At 39.1% G+C, this 21,880-nt stretch overlaps 1 protein-coding gene across 2 annotated transcripts in view; it reads left to right on the forward strand.

The window, feature by feature from the left end:
* ADCY2 (adenylate cyclase 2) overlaps nt 1–21,880 on the forward strand; it is a 194,346-nt gene that overhangs the window by 148,474 nt on the left and 23,992 nt on the right. For both annotated transcript variants that reach the window (XM_069808829.1, XM_069808830.1), the window contains 2 exons: nt 10,326–10,463; nt 19,727–19,846. In XM_069808829.1, the coding sequence (XP_069664930.1) occupies nt 10,326–10,463; nt 19,727–19,846 (258 nt within the window). The remainder of the gene's footprint in view (nt 1–10,325; nt 10,464–19,726; nt 19,847–21,880) is intronic.

A 21,880-nucleotide genomic window follows, 5' to 3' on the forward strand; every position in this document is an offset into this window, starting at 1 on the left:
TGAGGTCCTAGAGGTATTGCTATTATGTAACAGCAAAGAATTAATTCTCATATAATGTCATACTTGATTGCTGTTTGTTGTTGACATAAGAGTAAAATGATGGAGTCAGAGTACTACTGTTGAATAAGCAAATTAAAAAAAAAAAAAAAAAAAATCCTTCAAGGAAAAGCCAGCCTTTTTCCTGTAGGAAAAAGAGGTGCCAATGAAATGGTATGAGGTAGTGCTGGGACATAAACTCTCCTGGGGCTTTTGTTTATAGTGTAGCTTAGGAGGAATACAAACATATTTTTCTGCATTTAAAGGGATGGCTAAGGAAATATCCCAAGTCAGAGTTGAGGAGTTGTACCGCTTGAATAGTATCTAACACCTACTTTCAATGCTGTTTTTCCTATGTCTTGTACGTGCTGTAAATACTTCCAGAAATGGAGACCTATTATTGCATTTCTGTTGACTTGCAAGACGTCACGTTCTAACCTAAATAGCTTGAAGAGGGGCTATTTATGTCTAGGGGCTCTTATGTCTTTATGAGTTCAGCTGTTCTAATGCAGAAGGTATGCTGCTAAGAAGCCTTTCAGCAAGTAAGTTATGACCATAGTTGATGCAGTGCTCTTTCCTTCACGAGCGTGGCCATAGTTCTGTAAGGTGATGGATGAGAGGCAGGTAACAAAGGAGGCAGTAGGTTTATCTTTCTCCTGTCCTCTCCCTGAGATTTCTTCCTTCATGTCAAAATCCAAGTATTGTTTTGCAGCTTTAACCACGGTGACACGCTATGTTATGTTTCAGTAGCATGTCCATTGCAGTATCTGACCCATAATTGTAAATGCTTCCATTCCAGAAGAAAAAGCCTGAAATTCTCAAGTGAACAAATATCAATATCTGGGTTTTAACGCTATAGTGTCAGTGTTAAGAGAAATCACACTTTATTGTCCTAATCCCAGTTGGGTTTGGGTTTGGGGTATTTTTTGCCAGTGTGGGTTTTTCCCACCTCTTTTTCTTAAGGGGTACATTTTGGATTCCCCTGCAGAATGCTTGTAGTAAATGTGGATGTGCTTGTGTGTACACACACCTGCATGTAATCACAGAGTTTAATATCACCAAAGATCTCTTTTCTAAAAATGTACAAAAAAAGAAGAGCATTTTTGGGGCCTGACTGACCCTGACAGATGAACTGTGGTGTGTTAGCTTTGACTATGGGCCAGACGCCTACCCAGCTGCTCACTCACTCTACCTCCTCAGCGCGACGGGGGAGGAAAATAGGATGAGAAAGCTCGTGGGTTGAGATAAAGGTAGGGAGATCACTTACCAATTACTGTCATAGACAAAGCAAACTCGACTTGGGGAAATTAATTTAATTTATTGCCAATTAAAATAGATCTGGGTAGTAAGAAACAAACCCAAACATTAAAGCCACACCATTCCTTCTCCCTCTCCCAAACTCAGCTTCACTCCTTCGCTCCAGACTCCTCTACCTCCCCCCAGGCAGCACAAGGAGGGGTGGAGGGTGGTCAGTACCTAGACATTTCTCTCTGCTGCTCCTTCCCTTCACACTTTCCCCCTGCTCCAGCATGGGGTCTCCACAGGCTGCAGTTCCTCCATGGACCGCAGTGTGGACATCTGCTCCAGCATGGAGCACCTTCTCCTCCTCCTTCTCCTTCTCCTTCTCCCTCGGTGTTCCCTCCGCTGTTTCTCACTCTTTTTGTTCCCTCCTCCTCTCTCTGCCCAACATTTTCTGCCCTTTCTTACCCGGGCTTTCCTCGAGGTGCCCGCTCATGGCTGAGGGGCTCAAAACAAAACAAAAATCCAGACTGCAATGCTAAAATTACTAGCACTTACGGAATTTAATTACAATATTGTAAGAAGAGGTTTATGCTCGTTCTTTCACTCTGAGTTTATTAGTAGTTGATTTTACTGTTTGGCAGCACTGCAGCGGGGTCCAACTCAATCTGTTGTGGAGTGATAACATCAGCCATTAAATAAGAATAGGAATAATTTCCATCAAATGATGCGACAGAGTGGTAGGACAAATAACGTGGTTACAGACTTCCAGAAGATCCTGCCTTTGCGGCGTGTCATCCCCTGCCGCTCTTGGGCAAACAGGCCGAGGGCAGGGAGGGCTGACCATTCTCATAGAAACAGTCATTTCCCCATGGACATTAAACCTTCATCAGTCCTAGCTAAAATTGGCATATGTCCTGAAACTTGAAGTGGATTTATAGCTTTTCTAGTCTAATTACTTCTTTGTCCCTATGCTTTTTTTCTTTTTTTACTTTTTTAGATAGTCACAGTATTCGGACTTAAATCTTAAGACTATGAGTATTTTTGGTCTTAAAGATCCTTTCTGGCTTACATTTTCATATTTTAAATGTTGGCTAATTCTTTTTTATTAGTTTTGAATATTTTCTTTTGATTTTCCTTGAGAGGTTTCCTTCCCAAATTACATGCAGATAGAGAACAGTGATTGTCCTTTAGCTTATATATTTTCTGTGTCTGTTCTCTTTATCTTCTTGAAGTATAGATGAGTTCATAGAATGAGTGTGAATGCCTCAGACTTGGTATCTGTTAAATGTGTTTTGCCTCCTGATGCGAATGCAAGGAAGCAAGACATCTGGTTACCTAAATGATACATTGGAAAATGTAATGCAAACACTAGGAAAAAAAAGCACAGTAAGAATGTAAAGGAAAGATCTCCATGGTAGCAGAGGTAGCCTGCTGAAGACGTATTAGTCTCAAGCAGATGTTCTTTGTGCACTAATTCAAATACTGTCTCAAAAATTTCTTTGCATTACCTGGGACACGTGTACACTTAATTGATACCACATGCTCTTTGTGCCATTTTTTTTCCATTAATATGAAATGTGTTTTGTTGCATATATTCATAACTTGCAAACCTATTTAGCTACTTCAGCTAACAAGGAAGATTAGAAGTATAACATTTCTTTCCTATCATCTCATCTGAGCATGTTTATAGTCTCTCTTAAATACTCAATTGAATGGTAGACTTAGCAGAGCACAATACCAACAAAACAAACATCAGAAGATAATTGGCTCCACATCTGAGAAAGATATTCTGATTTGAGGTCACCAGAGCAGCTAGCAAAGTGCAGTCAATATGTAAGCAGTCCTGTCCCTGCTAGAAGAGAGCATGTTATTTATTAGTTGAATTACACCACACCACTGACAATCTTTACCTTTGTTTGCAGGGATTTGTATTTTACTTTAAAGCAATTGGCATTGGTACTTAACAGTCAGGAAGACTGTGTACACTTAAGATACTTAAAAGCTCTGCAAGGACAGGAATATCAGCACCAGCACTGCTGGAAATTATTTTTGACCTGGAATCTTACCTCTGATGTGAGTGTCTCTCTTAATGTAGATAAGACTGAAAGATCGAGGCCCTTCAGTTTCTTCAATAATAAGCCTTTGCTTGTAAATTAAGATTAAAACAGGGATGGGGGAAGACAGGGAAAATGCAGAGAGGTACTTTGGCACCTACAGCAGGGTCCATGAAAGAGGCTCACCAAACCTAAAAGTCTTCTGATGAGTGTCTTGCACAGGCACTGCAACGGCAAATCCATCATCACTCAGTAAAGTACTATGTTCAGACTTCAGGAACCGTTAGAAATGTACTGATTTCAGTAACAAAAATCCTTCTCCTTACTCTTTCTTGAGTTTTATGTTTATGACATGTTATGTGATTGTGAACAACAGAAGAAGTTGCCTAGCCTGGTGAAAACCACAAGTTTCTTATGTCTGTTGTGCCAATAACTTCTCTTTTAATATTTTTTGATGAGTGAGACTATCTTGATTTTTTTTTTAAATCTGGCAATGCTGCCTTTTAGTGTCTTTGCCCCAGATGATATTGTAAATTACCTCCAGATAAAGAGATATCCATGTGTGCTTCCTACTACCAACACTCCAGTATGCAAACAATTTTCCCTACCATTAATTAATGAGAAGGATGAAAGCAGAGAGCATCCAGATTGTTTTGAAGGTTCTTTTACATATATTACCTGAGAGGTGATGTCCAGGATGTGTAAGTACTGCATCATGGTCACAAATGAGGGCTCCTGTTGCATGAGGCTGTTTTTGGGTGGTACCTTCTTACTTGGAGACCAAGACTTGGTCAACGTAGAGCGTACCATTCAGAACTCCTTCCTCTAGCTTAGTGCCCTGAGCACTGTCTTTAAAAAGGCCTTCAGATTTGCTCTTTCTCAAAACCACTGGCTCTTTAAATATTTCATGTGAAAGAAAAACTTGGATGGGAGGGACTTAAAACATCTTGCCTTAAAATAGCATATAACACAGCAACTGTACATTTTCTTGAATGAGGAAGGCAGCACAGGAAGTACCAGGACTGAACTCTGAGTGCCTAAAGACATATTTATATGGCTCTCTGCCATGTTCTTTGAATGAGATAGCTGAAGTGAACCACATGGTCATTTTAACATGACCCTTTGTGAAGGATAACAAACCCTGCAAAGTATGGTGAAATTAAAAATGTGATACCAACTTCAGTTTTTCCTGTTATTTCTTTATTCAAGATTCTAGCTTTTGTCAAACCAGTTGTATCCAACGTAAGTTGAGTAGGCTCTTCACCTGGATGCATTTTGTATGATTCAAAATGCCTGGCTTAGATTTACAGGTGCCACCATGGAGTTCAAAAGCTTGATGTTACAGTACTCATTTTAGAAGTACTTTGGTCCTTTTTATCAACAATTTGACCATTACAAAGTACGTGAAATATAAACTTGTGTCTCCATACAAAAATCACCCTTCTTCAAGCTTAGGTCGCTGTAATCAGTGTCAGCCAGTTTTTTGGATTTACACTTTGGTGTCTTCTTCAAGTATGAGTGAAAATGAGCATGTGCAAAAAACCCGAATTTGGGGGCTTTTTGTTTCTCTTGATTCCATTCTTTGTAACATCAGTATTAGTAAAATGTTAAGTTGTAGTTGAATGCAAAATGCAAAGAACAATAATAGAACTATAGAAAATGTGATTTACTGGCTTTCTGTAAATAAGAGGTCTTCAGTCAAGGTGTTCCAGCCTCTGCTAGCATGTGAAGGAGAAGTGTGACAGCTCTTGTGATGCTGTCTTTCATCTACAACATAGCTGTCACAATTAATTCTCGCACCAGTTCCTTGATCTCACTCAGAAAGACAGCATTCATTTTGTTAAATGCTGAAGTAGGTTTTTGTGTGTGGAAAGACAACACAGGATATATTTTAATAACCTGAATATTCAAAATAAGTTATTACTCACTATCATGCTGAGCTGTCATATCAGATTTAACGTGTTCAGATGAAAAGGTAATACATTAGTCACCTTTCATACTACAAATACCTATTATTTCTAGTTGGTAAATGATAAACACTGAACCATATTCTGCCAGCTCCACTTAGAATAAACACAGAAGCTAATGCTACTGAGATCTGATGTCTTACCCTTCTTGCATGCTTTCTAGAAATGATTACTTCCTTTCATGTCATTCTCCATTTTCTTAAGAAAATTGCAAATGAGACATAACATTTACAGGAAAAAGTGTTTGCCGTAAGCTATTGAATCAGCAAAATCAACCTGCATAGTTCTGCCAGTGCTATTAAGAGTCTGAATTTAGTGATCACCCCACCACTCCAGTTCTGCTTCCAGGAGTTCCCTAAATTTTCAGCAGTACTGAACTGCTGCAGTTGTACTATGTATGGACTGGATTTAGACTGCTTAAAAGTGAAATGAAGTTCAGCAAATTGGTTAATTCACATAGAGAATTATTGATCAACAGTGTATTCTTTCATGTTTTCCAGGGAATTTCTACTCAATGGTTTAAAGATTTTTAGTGTGAATCAGGGTTTTGTCACAAATTTTCTTTTCAGGAGCCTCATTGCCTTAACCTGTGTAGGCTGCTGTCTTTGCTATTAGAGAGACCTGTCATCTGTTGAACAAACCAGGTGGGCATGACAGATTTACCAAATAAACAGTGGTCCTTTGTCTCCAGGACTCAGAGCTGTGCGTTAAACAGTCTGTCAAGAAATGCATCACTGAGTTCTGGTGTGCTTCTGTTTTACAAGTGGAAATAACTATCTACAACTTCTTGAAGTTGCAGTTTAACAACACATTTTTCTTGAGGACAGAGCCAGCAATATCTGTAATTTTAGCAATAGCAGCTGGAATAGTGGAATTTCTTTATTGATTAATCACACTGGCTGAATGATACATTGTTTCCTGAAATTTTTTTTATTCTCCAGAACTTTTCTTAGTGATAACGTTGCCCAGAGAACATAAAAATCTTCTTTTTTTTAATGGAAGGAGAAAAAGAACTTGTTAAAGAAATGCAGAAAATCAGTCCAGTTAGTTCCTCCTTGCTAAAATACATTAGCAAAGTCAGGTGATACTGATAAAAATCTTGTAAACAAAGGAAATCTAGAATTATTGCAAGGAATTTTGGTACAGAAGTTACATAAGTCTGTTCAAAAGTGTACAAGTACTTGGAAAGTGATAAAGCAGTCCTCAGCAATAAATGCAGTTCTCAGCATGGACATTGCTAAGTAATCCTAGCAATTCTGTACTGTAACTTTTTCAATGATTACTTTAAAAAAATGAAGAAAGTTCAAATTTAACAATTGGAAGCATTGAAGTAGAAAAGTCTGAGAAGTCTTCATCATTTGATGCCAACATTTGTGTATTTATATACTGGGATTCAACAGAAATTTTCTGTGTGAAATTTAATTTTGTTGTTCATCTGCTTAGAGGGAACCATCAATTTACATTGCTTACCACTAGAAAAACTTGAAAGCATCTTTTTTTATGACATTGTTTTGCATCTGTTACTGAAGCATGTTTTTTAAAGTTCTGAAATTGAAAATAAGAGCTGCTAGAGCCTGTTGGATCTAGTGGAGTTCAGGAGCTGGGGGAGTGCTCCTTCCTGGTCCACTGGAGTTAAAGACGCAGGGGATCCTCCTGTCCCACTCCCGTCAATGGGAGGCCGTCAGTACCGTGTCCCAGGTGCAACCGGTAGTGAGACTGAGCACGTATTCCTAATGGGCACAGGCATAAACCGTACACACAGGACCAACCACACAGATCCATGGAGAGAGCTGCTCTCTTACAGCACCCACACAACGACAAGCAGCACTCACGTAAATATGATCGACACTGATAGTCTAGTGCCTCCTTTCTGGCTGATCAGGACTGATCTTTGCTCGTGGAGTGTACACACACCCTGACTGTGGTCACCCACAGGCACGCTCGCCTTTGTGGGTCACTCAGTATGGACTTCAAGTCAATACAATATCCATGCCCAGGCTCTGCACCCCCTTAAGCAGTGACTGGCTCAAACCTTGGGTCTCTCCAAATGCAGATCTCCTACTTCTCAGCCAGGCCACCTTGAAGTTTCCTAATGGTTACACACACACACTCCCCGCACACCCTGTGTGTCTCTCCAGGGACTGGTCTGAGACGCTTCAGTTACTGGCACCCAGGCCTCCCGTTGCCTTACATAGGTGATCTCTCTCTGCAGTGGCTGGCACCAATCCTGTGCTACTTGCCATCTAGGCCAGTATGAAGTTTGCTAGCATTTTCACACATGCAGGCTCAGAATAAGGACTGCACTTACACAGAAGATAGTTAGAGATAGAATTTAATAAGAATATGCAGTAGACTCATTTAGACAAGTGTTTACATGCGGACATTTCCTTTCATCCCCTCTCTTCTCCATTTACCTGTGCTTGTTCCTCCCTGATCCACATTTATCCCTCCCTTTCCTCTCCTGTGTCCCATCCCCTAAACATCCTGTAAGTTTTCCACATACCCACGATGCCCTTAAAACATTCCATAATGTTTCACATGATCCCAAGTTTCTCTCTGCTCCATTGCAAAATTATCTGCCCCGTGCCAGCATACTATCGATTTAGGCAGTAATCGTCCTTAGTCTGCAGCGCATCCTGGAAAGGGAGTTTCTTTCGTTGAGGCTTCTTGCTAGGTTTCCCATCAGAAACCATGTCTGAAACATTCTCCTTCGATGGTCTTAGGAGCAGCAGGTTCAGTGGCTTCTGTTCTTCACTGATTAGGTTACTTTGGTTCTAGCATCTATCGTCCTTTTGATCATCGCCAGGTCTTTGTGTTTAATTTGATTATCCTTTAGTCCGATAACCTAAAACCAGTAAATTTCGTAATAAAATATATCTGGCTTAGGCCAGATAATTTATTTTCATCAACAGCTTCTTTTCTTGGAATTTCTTACCCTAAAGACTTTCCTTGAACAGTATAGCTCCTTGTAACATAATTCAGAAAGGAGAACACGATGTACTGCTTTATCTATATAATTTCTTACCCACTTCATATTCCTCATACTTTCCCACTTTTCCTGCCTAGCTTTGTCCCTAATCTAACTAATCCAGCTACTTCTAAGCTCCCAAGAAAATCACAGAATAATGTAGGTGAAGTTGTAGTAGAGCTCCAGGTGTGCTATGCCACAGGCAAAGAGTAATTTAAGGCATGATTTCATGACTATTTTAATTTGCCATAAACCCATGCTCCCTGACTTACTAGGCTTTAGGCAGAGTAGACGCATGACTGAATAATTCATTTTCACACAAATCCATTCCCTGCATCCAGTTGAACACTCCCCTTCTCTAGCAACAGCAGCAATCTAGGCTTTGTGCTTTTTACTTTAATAAAGTGGGAAGGATGACAAAACTTTTCTCAAATCTACATGTGGATTCAAATTATCTTGATATTTGCTATGTACTTAGGGGTGGAGAACAAGGTTTGGAAGTTCAAAAAGGAATTTGAGCAGGAGTTTCTTGCTCAAAAATGCAGGTCCCTTGAGCTTATGTGTGTTTTTTTTTAATATGGGGGAGGAGTAATGTGTATATAAAGCTGCCTATTTTTTCCCTTTTCTTTGTCCATCCTTGAGATTCCAATTATTGTTTTGCCCTTCCTGAAAACTGACTTCATTCATTCAGAATCTGTCCAATCCAGTATGCAAAACTCCCCGTAAAGGGAAACAATATGTAAAAAAGTTCTAGATATATAGTGGACTTGTCCAAATAGTGTGTAATTAGGAGGGAAATAGTTACATGCAGTATGGCAAAGACCTTCATGCAAACTACATCACACGTGTTGGGTAATAGTGTAATTTAGCATGATGTGCCGAAGCTATTGAACCTGAACTAAGAGATAAGTGCTGTAAATTAAGTCCTGTATTTAGTAGTTTTTAGTGCTTGAGTTCTCATTTCAGAGACTTCCTGTGCTTGTATCTCTGATGATTGCTGTAGCTGGGGTGAAAACAATAGGTAAAGTGATCTCTGATAATAGAGTAAGTAAAAAGAGAAAACGAGTTGATAAATGCAAATGCTTTTGTGGGACTGTTGTGTTCCTTAACTTTTCATTGCCTGTTTTACAGAGGTTTCAGTATAGATGAATTTGACATTTGGAAAGGGCACAAGATGCTTCTAGGCAATCTTATCTCCTCATTGCTGAAGTTTTGGGAAAATTAATATTTATTGGATGTGCCACAAATTGTTATTTATTTTGTGTGAGCATCTGGTGCCTCTGGGCACTATGCATGTATGAATGGAGGCTATTGCAATGTGTTCGTCGAAGCAGGTTAAATGAGTCAGAGCTTTTTATTGTTAATTTTTGCCACTACATAAGAAAAATTTTCTATTCACTAAATGCTCTTTGTATCAAATTGTAAGTCCAGTTGTTGTATGAAATGGTTGTTTGTTTTCTAGATAGTTTTAGGGAAGGTTGGTTTACCTTGCTGACTTACCTTTCACAAACTGTCAAACAAGTCTCCAAACAAATGAAAGAAAAACACAGAAACCGCACTGTTTTGTAGACTGCCAGGGATATGAGTACAGCCTATATCCTGCATAAGGAGTCCTCTGTCTCTGTCAAAGACTTTGCAGAGTCACTATTTACATTTTGAAGTTTCCAGAGGCTACTAAATACTGCTCTTTCAATTGAAGCAGGGGAGGTCAGTTTGTTTGCTTGTTTTTTACTGATATTAGAGGTAATGACACTGCTGTAAACTCTGTATTTCCTATTATTAGTAATATATATTGAATATTTAATAAGGTACTTGCAAATTATAATTATTCAACAGAATTGATATTATGGCAGATATTTTAATTAAACTTGCATTTGGTTTCATGTATAATCATGATCTGTAACTCTTATGAGAATATAATAGTTGAATATTTCTGTACAATGTTTCAAGATTAATGCTGCCCTGAATCTTGAGCCTTCTTAATTCTACCCTTGTTTATAGTATTTAAATATACTAAGGCTATTTTTGTTTTCTCTTTTTTAAACTCTTTGCACTTAGCAATGTAGCAAGAAAGCATCAGCTTCATTGTTGTGGATCCTGAAATCATCTGGAATAATTGCAAACCGTCCTTGGCCACGGATCACTCTTACATTGACAACCACTGCTATAATATTAACTATGGCTGTATTCAACATGGTAAGGGAAGAAAGGGTAATTTTTCTTGGTTTTTTTTCTCTTTTAATATCTTTTTTTGGTTCAGTATTTGTTTAGATGTCAACTTTATGGCCCATGACTATGCCAGGAGCCTACATGTTAATGATTGCCAGAGACAGAAATGTAAAGCAGAGCAACAGAAAACATAGTGTATAATGGGGACCTCTGCAAATGGGATGCTCAGCAAGAGCTCAGATCCTGGCTAAGTTTATTAAAGAAAAATGTAATTTATAAGGAATAGAAGATAGTTAAATCCCAGGTTTGAATTGTTCAAATCCCTTGCTCATCTGCGCGTTGCTTAGAAAAGCAGCATATTGCTCAAAGGATGAAGTATCTCCTCACAGGATGTGTGGAAGACTTTGTGTGAAACAAACTAAGCTTTATTCAGATTTGTGATGCTCCTCTGCTGATCACAAAATGATCATAATTTATACATTACTGAATTTCATTTGCTTGTCTCTTTTTTTGAAAAAGGAAAAAATTTCAAAAGTTACATCAAAACCTCAAAGGTACTGAACTACAAATTTGTTAGGCCTTACCTCTAATTTAGGCATTTCAACCTGTGCTTTTCTTTTCTCTCCTAATGGGGAAAATCCATGTAATTCTATTCTTTTGTGACTACAGCAAATACAGAGTAGATCTGTCATTAGTCTGCCTAAAGACTGAATCTTAATGTCCTCGTTTATTCTGAAGGATATGTTGTCTAATGGGATGAGCAGTATATGGGATCAAAAAACTTTCTTTGTTTTGCCCTGTTGGCTGAGCCTGATTCTGTTTGTAAACCTGTGAAAGTGTTCCAGCTCAGTTCTTTATCTGCAAAAAAGGAACCGTAATATTTATTTAGGTAATGTTTTCATTACAACGTGAATGCATAGATGTTAGTCACATTTCAAGTGAGTGAGATTTGCACTTCAGTGCTTTTGAAATTGCAACTCTAGCGCTTCCTTGAGTTTCTGGCACTTTTGTTACTTGAGGTTCATAAAGGACTTAAAAATTGATAATACCTACACTGTCTTATTTTGTTTTCCTACAACATTTCAGGAGACCCTTAGACAACCATTTGTTACAGTAAGTACTAAACTTGTCAGAATGATGTAATGTGGGATTTCAAATGTGAACACTTGAAATTTCTGGTAGAACCTTCTCTCCATTTTTTCTACCAAATGATCCTAATCTTGGTTTTGTTGGTTTTCTTTACTGAAAAGTAGATATCTTCCTTTCTTTCTCCTGCTTTTTTTAAGGAGAGGAGATAGACTCAAAAACAACTCCATGCTTGAGAATTTAAAATTCAGCTAATTGAATTTGGTGTTTAAGGCTGGTATGGAAAAAATTCAAAGAAGCAGTGGCTGGAAAATGAGAAAATAAGCTCACTTTTTAGCAGTGAAGGCCGTTAGCAGTGGGAACAAATTCTTCTGAAAAGTTGATTCTCCATCACTTCTTGTCCTTGTAGCTGAAGACTATATGCCCTTATGAATGATAACCTTTAGCCAAGCAAAAATTACTTGGCATACTACAGGACAAAACGCAGAGATGGAGTAGCTTGTAAAATGTAGGTCAGATTAGACTTTGTCTTATTTTGAACTCTATAAATGTATAAGAAGAAATGAAATAACCTACTTGGGTTTAAAGTATACTTTGGGTTAGAGTTCATGCAACCATATGGTTATTTATTAAGTTAAAAAGTGTGAAAGAAGATATGGTCAGGAACTGTTTTTTCTTAGACTGAAGTTATACTATTGTGTACAGCCCACTTCAAATTTTGCCTTCAACTAGTAAAAGACATTTTAGCAAAAAAGTTGTTCAGTACATCATTTTTAGAAAAAGTTTTTGATTTTATTGGTTCAAGTCCACTTTTGTGTGGACTGAATGTTACAGTAAAACTTAATAGGCTGTATTTTAAAGCCTTTGCGCCTTATCAGTAATGACTGCAGTATTACAAATAATCATGTTCCATGATATTCATGAGATGATAATTTTAAGTACAATTCCCACCTTGAAAATAAACCTTAATAGTTTGACTAGCAAAAATGACTTTAAATGTGATTGTGAAATTTGCATTTCCTTAATATTAATAGCAAATTGTGGGAGAGACTCTGAAGTATCATTATTATATCTCCAAGCAACATGTACTTAATAGCAGAGTCCATTAACTGCATTTATTTCCATGAACTCTTTCAGAAGAAAAAGGCAAAATGTAGCCATTAAGAATTCATGGAGATAAAAAGCGTCTAACCATCCCACACCTAATAAATCATAATTAAGACCAAAATGTCAAATAAAGCTCAGTCTTTATGGTCAAGGGACATTAGAAAAGAGTGGGGGTGCAATTTTATTTCAAATTAGTTGTTTCAGCAGGCATCTGAATCTAGTCTTCACGTTTGAGAGGTATATAGTCATGATCAGTGGAGGGAAGTTAAAAAACAGCTAATGTGACATAAGCATCAAATACTTCTTAGCTGAAGGGAGAGGGTGACTAATGCTGCTTCCATTGAGCATTAGATCTGCTATACAGAGTAGGGCAACAATCAATGGCTGAGGAAGACTTTTTTTTCCAAGCTGACCTGCGTTAAATAGAACATGAGAACGTGTATTGCAGGGAACAATCCAGACATCTCGGAGAGACAATGGGACTGCACGGCTGGACAGGGTTGACTCTTGGAAGCTAAATGAATAATGGTATATGATACATCAAATGATTGTGCCTCACCATCCTCTGGGATTCATGTGATCTCAGTACAAGTGGCACGATGAAAGAGCCCTGGAAGAGCTCTTTGCTTCAGTGGCTTCTGCATCAACTGCATGAATGGTTCTTGGCACAGCAACAGGTTCTCAGGGCTATACTGTCCCAGGAAGGTGCCCTGACTACCAGCTTTCAGAGTCAGGATGTTACTTGCTTTCCTGTCTGTCATCCAGTGAATTTTGAACAACTGGACTATCTCCTTTGAAAGAACATGTCTTTAGAAATGTGAAGACTGACAGAGGTTTGAGTATTTCTGCTCCATTGTTTAATGTATGTCTGTGAGCACGAGCTGCCATTGGCCCCATATTGTTATCCCTCTAGTCATGGCTGTTATCCCGTGTTTTAATAATGACAAACAATTAAGCAAACCTGCTTCCAGTCTCATAGTAGAAAGTTGGTTTATTTAATTTACCTTCCTTTTAGTGTAGCTAACTCTGTTAATACAGTTGCTGACCTTGTTCAGTGCTGCATCTTTATATAGGCAAGCTCTTTGGCAGATACGCTGTAGTTATATGTCCCTACAGTGACTAGCACATTGAAGAGCCTATTTTGGAGGGTGCCTAATGCATTTCTTTTAAGAAGAATAAACCAACACTGCCTAGAGCTTGACCTGGCTGAGGAGTTGGAAGGAGAAAGGGGAATGCACAGCTGCAGTCATGTCATTTAAGTGGTACATGCAGGGCCCCATCACAAATCCATTCCATATTACAGATAGAATTTAAGAAACTTACTAAAATCAGTATCAGTCTTGGTACACTGGACTAGAGGAGATGCACTAGCAGGTGACATAGCAAGCACTTGGCTCAAACTGTCCTGAAATAATGTTTACAGCAGTTCTGGTGTCATTCAAGTGCGTAGGGAGAGATAAGAGTCGTGCTGTCACACGATCGTTTGCTCCACAGTCCAGCAAAGATGAACCCACATAAGTGAACATTAGTCCATATGTGTCAAAGACCATGATGGTATGTGAGTCTGTAAAGGCCCAGCAGGCTCCTCGTCTCCCTTACAAAATGCTGCTGGGAGCTTTGAACAAGGCAGTTGCTTGCCACTGCATATTGCCTCTGCAGGGAGGCTGGGACTTGGATACATGGGAACACATAGATAATTATGCATTTTCACTTAGCACACAAACTTTTATTAAAAATGAAATGAAATTATCAAACAACTTGAGTTTGATAAGTTTGACTGTTAACAAGAGACACACCACAGGACACCAAATAATGCAGATGCATGAGCACTTGGAAGCTAAGAAGCCTTGTACAAACCCAGAGACAAAATGCTCTAAAAATCATATTCAGTGCAGTGCAGTACTCTGGATCTTCATCATCCTTTTCCAACTTACTGATGTCTCAGCATCACCCTCTTATTGATTCAAAAAATCCTTAATAATCTAGGTAAGTACTTAGCGTTCCAGGCTCTCCTTAAACTTCTGCTTATGAGTTTGTGAAGATGAGGAATGATACCAGAATTTGCGATTCTCTATTATTCTTGGGGCATTCAGGTGGGGGTCTGGGGATAAATTCCTGACTCAGCTATCAGAACAACTACCATTCTTCAAATGAAGCAGTGATGCACATTTTGAGAAGAATGTTCTCCTCAGCCACATGGATATTTGGAGAGTTGGTAGAAAAATTTATAATTAACAAGATGAGTCCTGCATGTTTGACTTAGAGGTTCAAACAAAAGAGCAATGCTGAACAAAAACATCATTACTTCATTTTTTTTGTTTTAAGAAAAATGCAAATCCTCTAGTTCAACATGATAGCAGACCTGCATGCTTCTGCTATACTTAAAAGTATACTCTTCTCACTCTATCTTTTGCTGAACAAAAGAGTAGGGCACAAACATGAACAATTTTGTTTACAACAACACTATAAAAACTGTAGACCATTGTGTCTTGAGGAGATTGCATAGCTCTTCTGGAACGGTGGAAAATTAATTTAAAGTATAGTTGCGTGTTCATACAGGCAAGGAGGTAGTAGGGAGAGAGAGGGACAGCGACAAAGATGGTTTTTATACTCGTCTTTGTAGTCCATTTCCAGTGTAATTTTGTATAATAAAGAAGAGAAAACAGTGAAGGGATCAAATTAAACGTAAGCTGTAAATTTGGTTGAGCTGCATTTTTTGGTAGCACACCAGACCTTTGTTTTTGCTACTTAGGTGTTAAGCACAGCTCTGCTCTGGAACCGCTGTTCCTGGAGCACCTACTTCCTAAAGACCTTACCCCTGGTCTGCGGGGTTTCTCGCTCGTGTGGGAAAGCACACTTGTTAGTGTTCTGAGGGAAGCCTATGCCTTCTTTTTGCATGGAAGATGACAGTAGGATTTGTCTTTACAGATGGCTACTGCATGACATCGTGCTACCACAGGATGATGACCACAGTTGAACTATGTGTGGTACTTGAATCAATTAATTTTGCCTTTTACTCTATGATTCCGTAGTTCCATGGAGGGCTATTTCCCAGCTCTCTCCCTCCTGCCCACCTGTCAAGGGGTCAACCCATTCACACAGTAACTATTGAAACTTTGCACGTTTTATTGTTTATTCCATAATTGTTTAATTCAATGTGCATTTGATTAGTGCACTTAATATTAAATTTTGCCACCTTTCCTTCTTCTTAGTAGGATGCTATTTTATGCACATTAACATGGAAATCAGCAAGCCCACTTGCTTAGTAAGGTGAGATACCACCCATCCGACTTGGCCACGTTTACAGGCTGTCGGACCATGTTCATTGTGAAGCCTTAGTTCTGGTGCCTTCTGGATTGTACAGAAGGGTTGAAAGTACCTTAGTGAGAAGGTTGGCTTTGTTCTTAGTAAGGTCTAACCTAGTGTATTACATAGTCTTGTGCAGATTCTTGGTCAGATAACAAGCGAAATGCACAAGCTTGCTTATCCCATGTTGTGGGGGAGGGTCTGTCACCACATGGTTCCTGTTGAAAGAAATAGCAGCACAGCAGGTATTGTCCTTGTGTGAGGCAAAAAACTCACAACTGAAGATTGCAGATTATATGAACACAAGAGAAGAAAAAGCTGTTAGAATATATGAAGTTAGAATTTAATGGTAGTGTGCTCAGATGTTCCCTGGCAAACATTGGTATTCATAAAAAATATTGCTTTCATTTGAGTCATTTGAGTAGGTGTGACTGCTTAGTAGGACTGAGCTGTCTCTTACAAAAAAATACTATGTTGAAGAACAGTATATATCTCTGAAGCGTGATAGCAGATGTAGATAACTGATGAGAGACAAGAAAGACAAGTACAAACACATCATTCAGAAATAAGTGTTGTTTGGCTCATGGGAGATGACAACACTGCCATATCCTTTTTTTCACTTTCTGTGTTTATTTATGTATTCACAGATGTGCCACATTTCATATAGCATTCTGTGTATACAGGTAACCTTTATAGGTCAGAGATGCCCTGTACAAACCTCTAAAACAAAATTAAAATGCTTTAACAGAAAAGAATGGGTCTAATATATATACATATATATGTATATGTAATACAATTGTGTTTGAGTTTGTGGTACATAATCTTTTAGTCTGTGGACGTGTGTGGGATGGGATTCTGAAACTAAATACAGTTATTTCATGTTAGCAAAAAAAGTAAATGCACTATTAGTGGGATGTGGAGACTCTCTTTGTCCACCCTTGGCAAATGACCTGGTTAACAACACCTATTAAGATGAGAATGTCCGTGTAAATAGTTGGGGACAGGGAGGGGGATTAAATGCTTTAAAAAGCTGTCTGGAGGGCATTTGCCCCAAATGGTTCCTGTTAAAGAGGAAGTCCAGCATCAGCTGGGTTAAACAAACCAAGGCACTTCAAAGGGAATTTGAAGCAAAGTAGGAAACAGCGTGGAAAAAAGTATAAAACCAGCATGGAGATCCATAACAGGAGGCGGGGACCTACGAGTGGAACGTGCTGCCGGCCAAAAGGTGGTCCGGCAGTGCCCCCAGTCACCCCTCCGGCATCACGCCTCCGCCTCGGGCAGCGGGAGCAGGCCCCCCACGGGACAGGAGGGGGGGGGGCACGGCACGGAGCACCCGCAGGGACCCACGCCTCGGCTCTGTCCCCACGCAGGAGCTCGCCCGGCGCTTTCTCACCAGCTCGGGCGTCTACGGGTTGTGCAGAGCAGCGCAGGTACCCGTAAAGCTAGAGCACCTACCTCTGCTGCGCAAGTAGGGTAACCCCCACTCCCAGAAGTGGGAGAGTGTGTGTTTAAGCCACACAGCCTTTAGAGTTCTGCGTCTGTGCCTGATTAGAGCTCTTCGGGATTGGTTACAGAAGGATGTTTCAAAATGTGTAGGTGTTTATTAACATTTTGTAGGGTCTGGTATTGTGATTTATCTGTCGTATTACTGATACTGATCCTGAATGTATAGTTCACTGACTGCGGGTTAATTATGTGCAGCGTGTTTGTAAAGGGAGACAACCTGAAAGTGCAAACAAACAAAGGTGAGCCCATTCTGCATGTTGCTCCACAGGTCGTGCCAACTTCTTATAAAGCGGTCGTGGTAACAGGTGGCATATTGATCACCTTCACGAGCACGTAACCAGTCCTGCTTCTGCTGAAGGGGTGTTACGTTGATACTGGTTTCAGACTCTTCTCAGCAGCGCCACAAAACGTAGCCAGGGGCACTGACCATGGGTGGTAGCCTGGCAGGCTGGATAGTCTTTAAAAAAAAAAAAAGGCACTGTGCAGGTAGTACAGCACTGGGAAAAATTGCCGAGGGGGGTTGTGGGGCTCCATCCTTGGAAGTTTTCAGGATGTGGCTACAGAGAGCTATGGCTGACCAGATCTAGTGTTAGTACGGAAATCAATAAACCATTTTGATTGGATTTGGTTACTCTGAGCGAACTGAGCAGTTTTTCTCTGGGGCAGTAGGTAAAGACAGCGATGGGAAAAGAACTTAAAGGTGGGTTACAAACTGGCTACGTGCAGAGAACAGCGGGTGAGAAGGAGGCAACCTGTGGAGCTCTGCAACAGTCAGCCCAGTGTGGATTTTCATATAGAGCATATGAGAGGGACTGTGAAATTCGCTGATGAAATTAAGGTGACAGGCAATGTCTGTGAGGGGAGGCTTGGGATTTTGGAAAGGAAGAAGTCAGCTGAGGATTGGAGTAAAACAACTAGGATGAAATTTAGTACAGAGTGCGAGATTATGGTTGGCCTGACAGACCAGTGACAAGAAATTCTGATAAAAGTTGGAAGATCATCAGGTAGAGATGCCATGATTTCAGGATTTTGATTAATTATGTGGGTTTAATGACAACTCAGCTGAATGACAATAACCACCCATGTGACTGCTCTTAACTCATGGTAAGTATAAACCACATTTAGCTAAGTGATCCCCAGCGAAGGAAAACTACCTCACATTTGCTGAGCACGATGTTAGGGGTTGGGATTATGTCAGTGTGCAGCAACGTGTTAAGCTGCTGTAACTTCATGATCTGTCTGAGCCCCACTTGCGTGAGGTATGGTGAGTTACTAAGGTTTTGTAGCTGTGAGCAAGGGAGCTGTCATTCTAGGATGTATGAAAACATATTTTCTGTAGAATTAGTATTAATGCTATTGCACAACTCACTGATAAAATCTGGGAAGTGTCTTTACAGTTTTAGTCACCCAGAAGGTTGAATTGAAAGAGGTATGTACAGAGGGTGACTACTAGAATGATCAGAGGAATGAAGAGCTTGTTTTCTGGGAAGAAACTAGAAAAACATAGATTGCTGAGCATAGTGAAGGCTGAGATGGCATTAAGTATTGGCAACGTAAATACTAGGGAGAGAAAGGAGCTATCTGAAAGCTAAAGGATGAGATTAGCACAAGAAGGAAAAAAAACAGGGGAGCTGGCCATGAATACTGGTTAAACTCAGAAACAGTTTAAGTGGTGAGATTCAAAGCAGTGGAATTAATGTATTCAAATTGAACTTATGAAGAAAGCACTGGGTCAGTACATCAAAGGGTACTGTATGGTGGTGGTTACCCGTGACATCAACTGGCTAAATTTGATGACCCAGGAGATACTGGTTCCATTCTTCCGTTTCAATAACATTAGTACCAATATTATTGTCATTGTTACTATAAGAAGGATTACATCTGTGTAAACCAACTTCAACAAAGACATCTTATTCTTTCTTTAATTCTTCCTGTGTTTAAATAGAAGGTTCAGTTGAGGTAAACCCAGGGATTATTCATATTGAATTTATTTCATCATCTCTCATGTATGTGAGCTTCTGATATGTGAAAGTAACATAACAAAGAGCCTTTGGTCTTTTATTCAAATGGAAAGTGTCAGATGGAGGCTAACAAAGTTGTTTTTGTCTCAGCATGCAGGAACAACTAATCAAGTGATGTCATTTTCCCTTTTCTATTTCAATTTGCAGTGAAATACCAAAGTTAAATGATTACTGGCAAGGCTTTCTCCACTTCTTCATTTCTCTTCTCTATTTTGACCTTAAACAGCTAACAAGGTAATGGATTATATGTTGTTTTTTCTCTAGTTTTTCCTGGATAATGCTGTGAAAGCTTTCCCCTCAGTTCTTAATTCATCAAATGCAAGTTTTCCTAATTCAAGTAATCAGACACGGTGGTGTATACAAAACAACTGTTTTTTCCTACCGGTAAGTTCATTTTACATTTCTTTGTTTACAACAATTACAGTAAATTGACTGTTGCTGTATCTGCTTGAAGTTAAACACCCACCAGTTTTTAAGACTGCAGCAAAAGCTTAATATTTTTTCAGTCATCTGCAACTGCATTTGAAGGAAGTGGGAAGTTAGAGGAGGTTAGTACTTCTGAAAATAGAGGTTTTAATGAATGTCAGATTAAAAAGCAGGAAACAGTCTGATAACTAAGAAGCATAGCTCACCCAAACCTTTTTGCATTAGTCTGAAAAGCTGAAAGGGTTAGAGAAGGATTCAAGCTACAATACTTTAAGCGTCTGCTAAACTCGCAAATTCTTTTATTAAAAGCGTGAAATTTCAGTTCCTTCAGTTCCATTCCAGGAACTGAAAAATCCATTTGCAGTGTTGAGCACTCAGAAACAATAGCCTTGAATATATTTAAGTTACAGTTGGAAAAGGTTTAAGGTGGCATCTTCAAAAAGAAGCATCATAACCTGGTGTGGCTGTTCACGCAGGGTTGCCTACAGACTCATTTCCTGATCTGCTTGTTGCTTACTGGAATCTTGCATTGCAATACACAATATCGGAGTCTACATTCTTAAATGTATGGCTGTGCCACTCTTCTCTAATCCATTCACCCTTGTCTGAAATTTTAGCTGAAATTTTCAATCTAGTCTTTGTATTCCTATGGAACGCTAGCAGAGACCATCTATTCCACTTGGAAGTTTCTTGGTCTTTGTCAAACTGCATCCAGTTGTGGATTCAAGACGGCCTTTTGTTTGCTTGTTTCTTTTTGGAAAACTAATTTCACGAGTAGAATGCCTTACAGAGTGAAAAATGGTTGCTGCTTCTTTTACATAACACTGAATTTGGAGTGTGACCTCCTGTGGAATGCAGCCGTCAGAGTTTTATTTTTGGTGACTCTGAACAGCCGTTATTTCTATTTCTTATTTCAAGCAGATCTGCAAGTAAATTACAGTAACGGCAAAGATTCAGATGGCAGGTCAATTCTGTCTGATGGGTACAGTGAAAAATATTCTTCTCAGTGATCCTTCAAAATTAATATACAGTGATTCAGGTTCTGTCAAAAGTACTGCCATCAACAAGTCAACAATAATCTGCAAATAGCATATGTAGAAATAGAATGCTTTGTAGTTTCAGAAAAGGTAATTTCTGTACAAGGTACAGGACTGTAATTTTCAGGAAGCATCTTTGGCAAAGGTGCTGTATCCTAAGGACCAAGATAATGTTTCTAGTGAGAATGTATTATTTCTGTTTTAGCATTAATTTTGATGCCCTAATCCATTTCCAGAAAGTATCCAGAGAAAATATTTTTCAAGGAATTTAACTTCAGCCATAGATATTTTTGCTGATATATATGACATCGGAAAGAAAAAACTTTTTTTAACAATTAAATGTATTCTTATGTAGTCATAAATCAAGAAGATTTGACAGAAGGATGTTGATAATTTTATATTCTTCATGTCTTAGCCATATTTCTACAGTTTGTAAAATTACATATCTGTGAGGTTCATAACAACTGTGTGTATTGCATCAGTTTATAAACACTGCAAATATAGGCAATGAAATTACTGTTTTCAGATCTTTAGACATTTTACCTTGACCCTTATGCTACTAATATGTACTGGGTAGTTATTCAACTCCAGCATGAGTGAAAACCATACAGTGGCACAGGAATAAATCTTCTGTCAGTCTGCTGGCAGTAGGCTCTCACATTAGACTTAAACACCAGTAGCAGTATCCTGTGTATAGGCACTCCTCGCTACTGAAGACAAGTAAGTCAAAAGTGACAAAGGATGAAAATTAGGCAGCATAAATTAGGTGCATAATCTGGATTCTACTGAGTTTTGGGTGAGTTGGAGCCTAGTAAGTAATAGGGTCTATTTTAGGAAATACCGACACCTGGTTGTTACTATCTGAAAGTCATAATGTTGCAGGTACTTTGATTCTTTACATGTTGTGATAGATTCTGTGCTTAAGTGGTCAGTCAATAATTTGTTTTAAACTGGC

Source organism: Haliaeetus albicilla, chromosome 21, assembly GCF_947461875.1.
Source record: "Haliaeetus albicilla chromosome 21, bHalAlb1.1, whole genome shotgun sequence".
NCBI lineage: Eukaryota > Metazoa > Chordata > Aves > Accipitriformes > Accipitridae > Haliaeetus > Haliaeetus albicilla.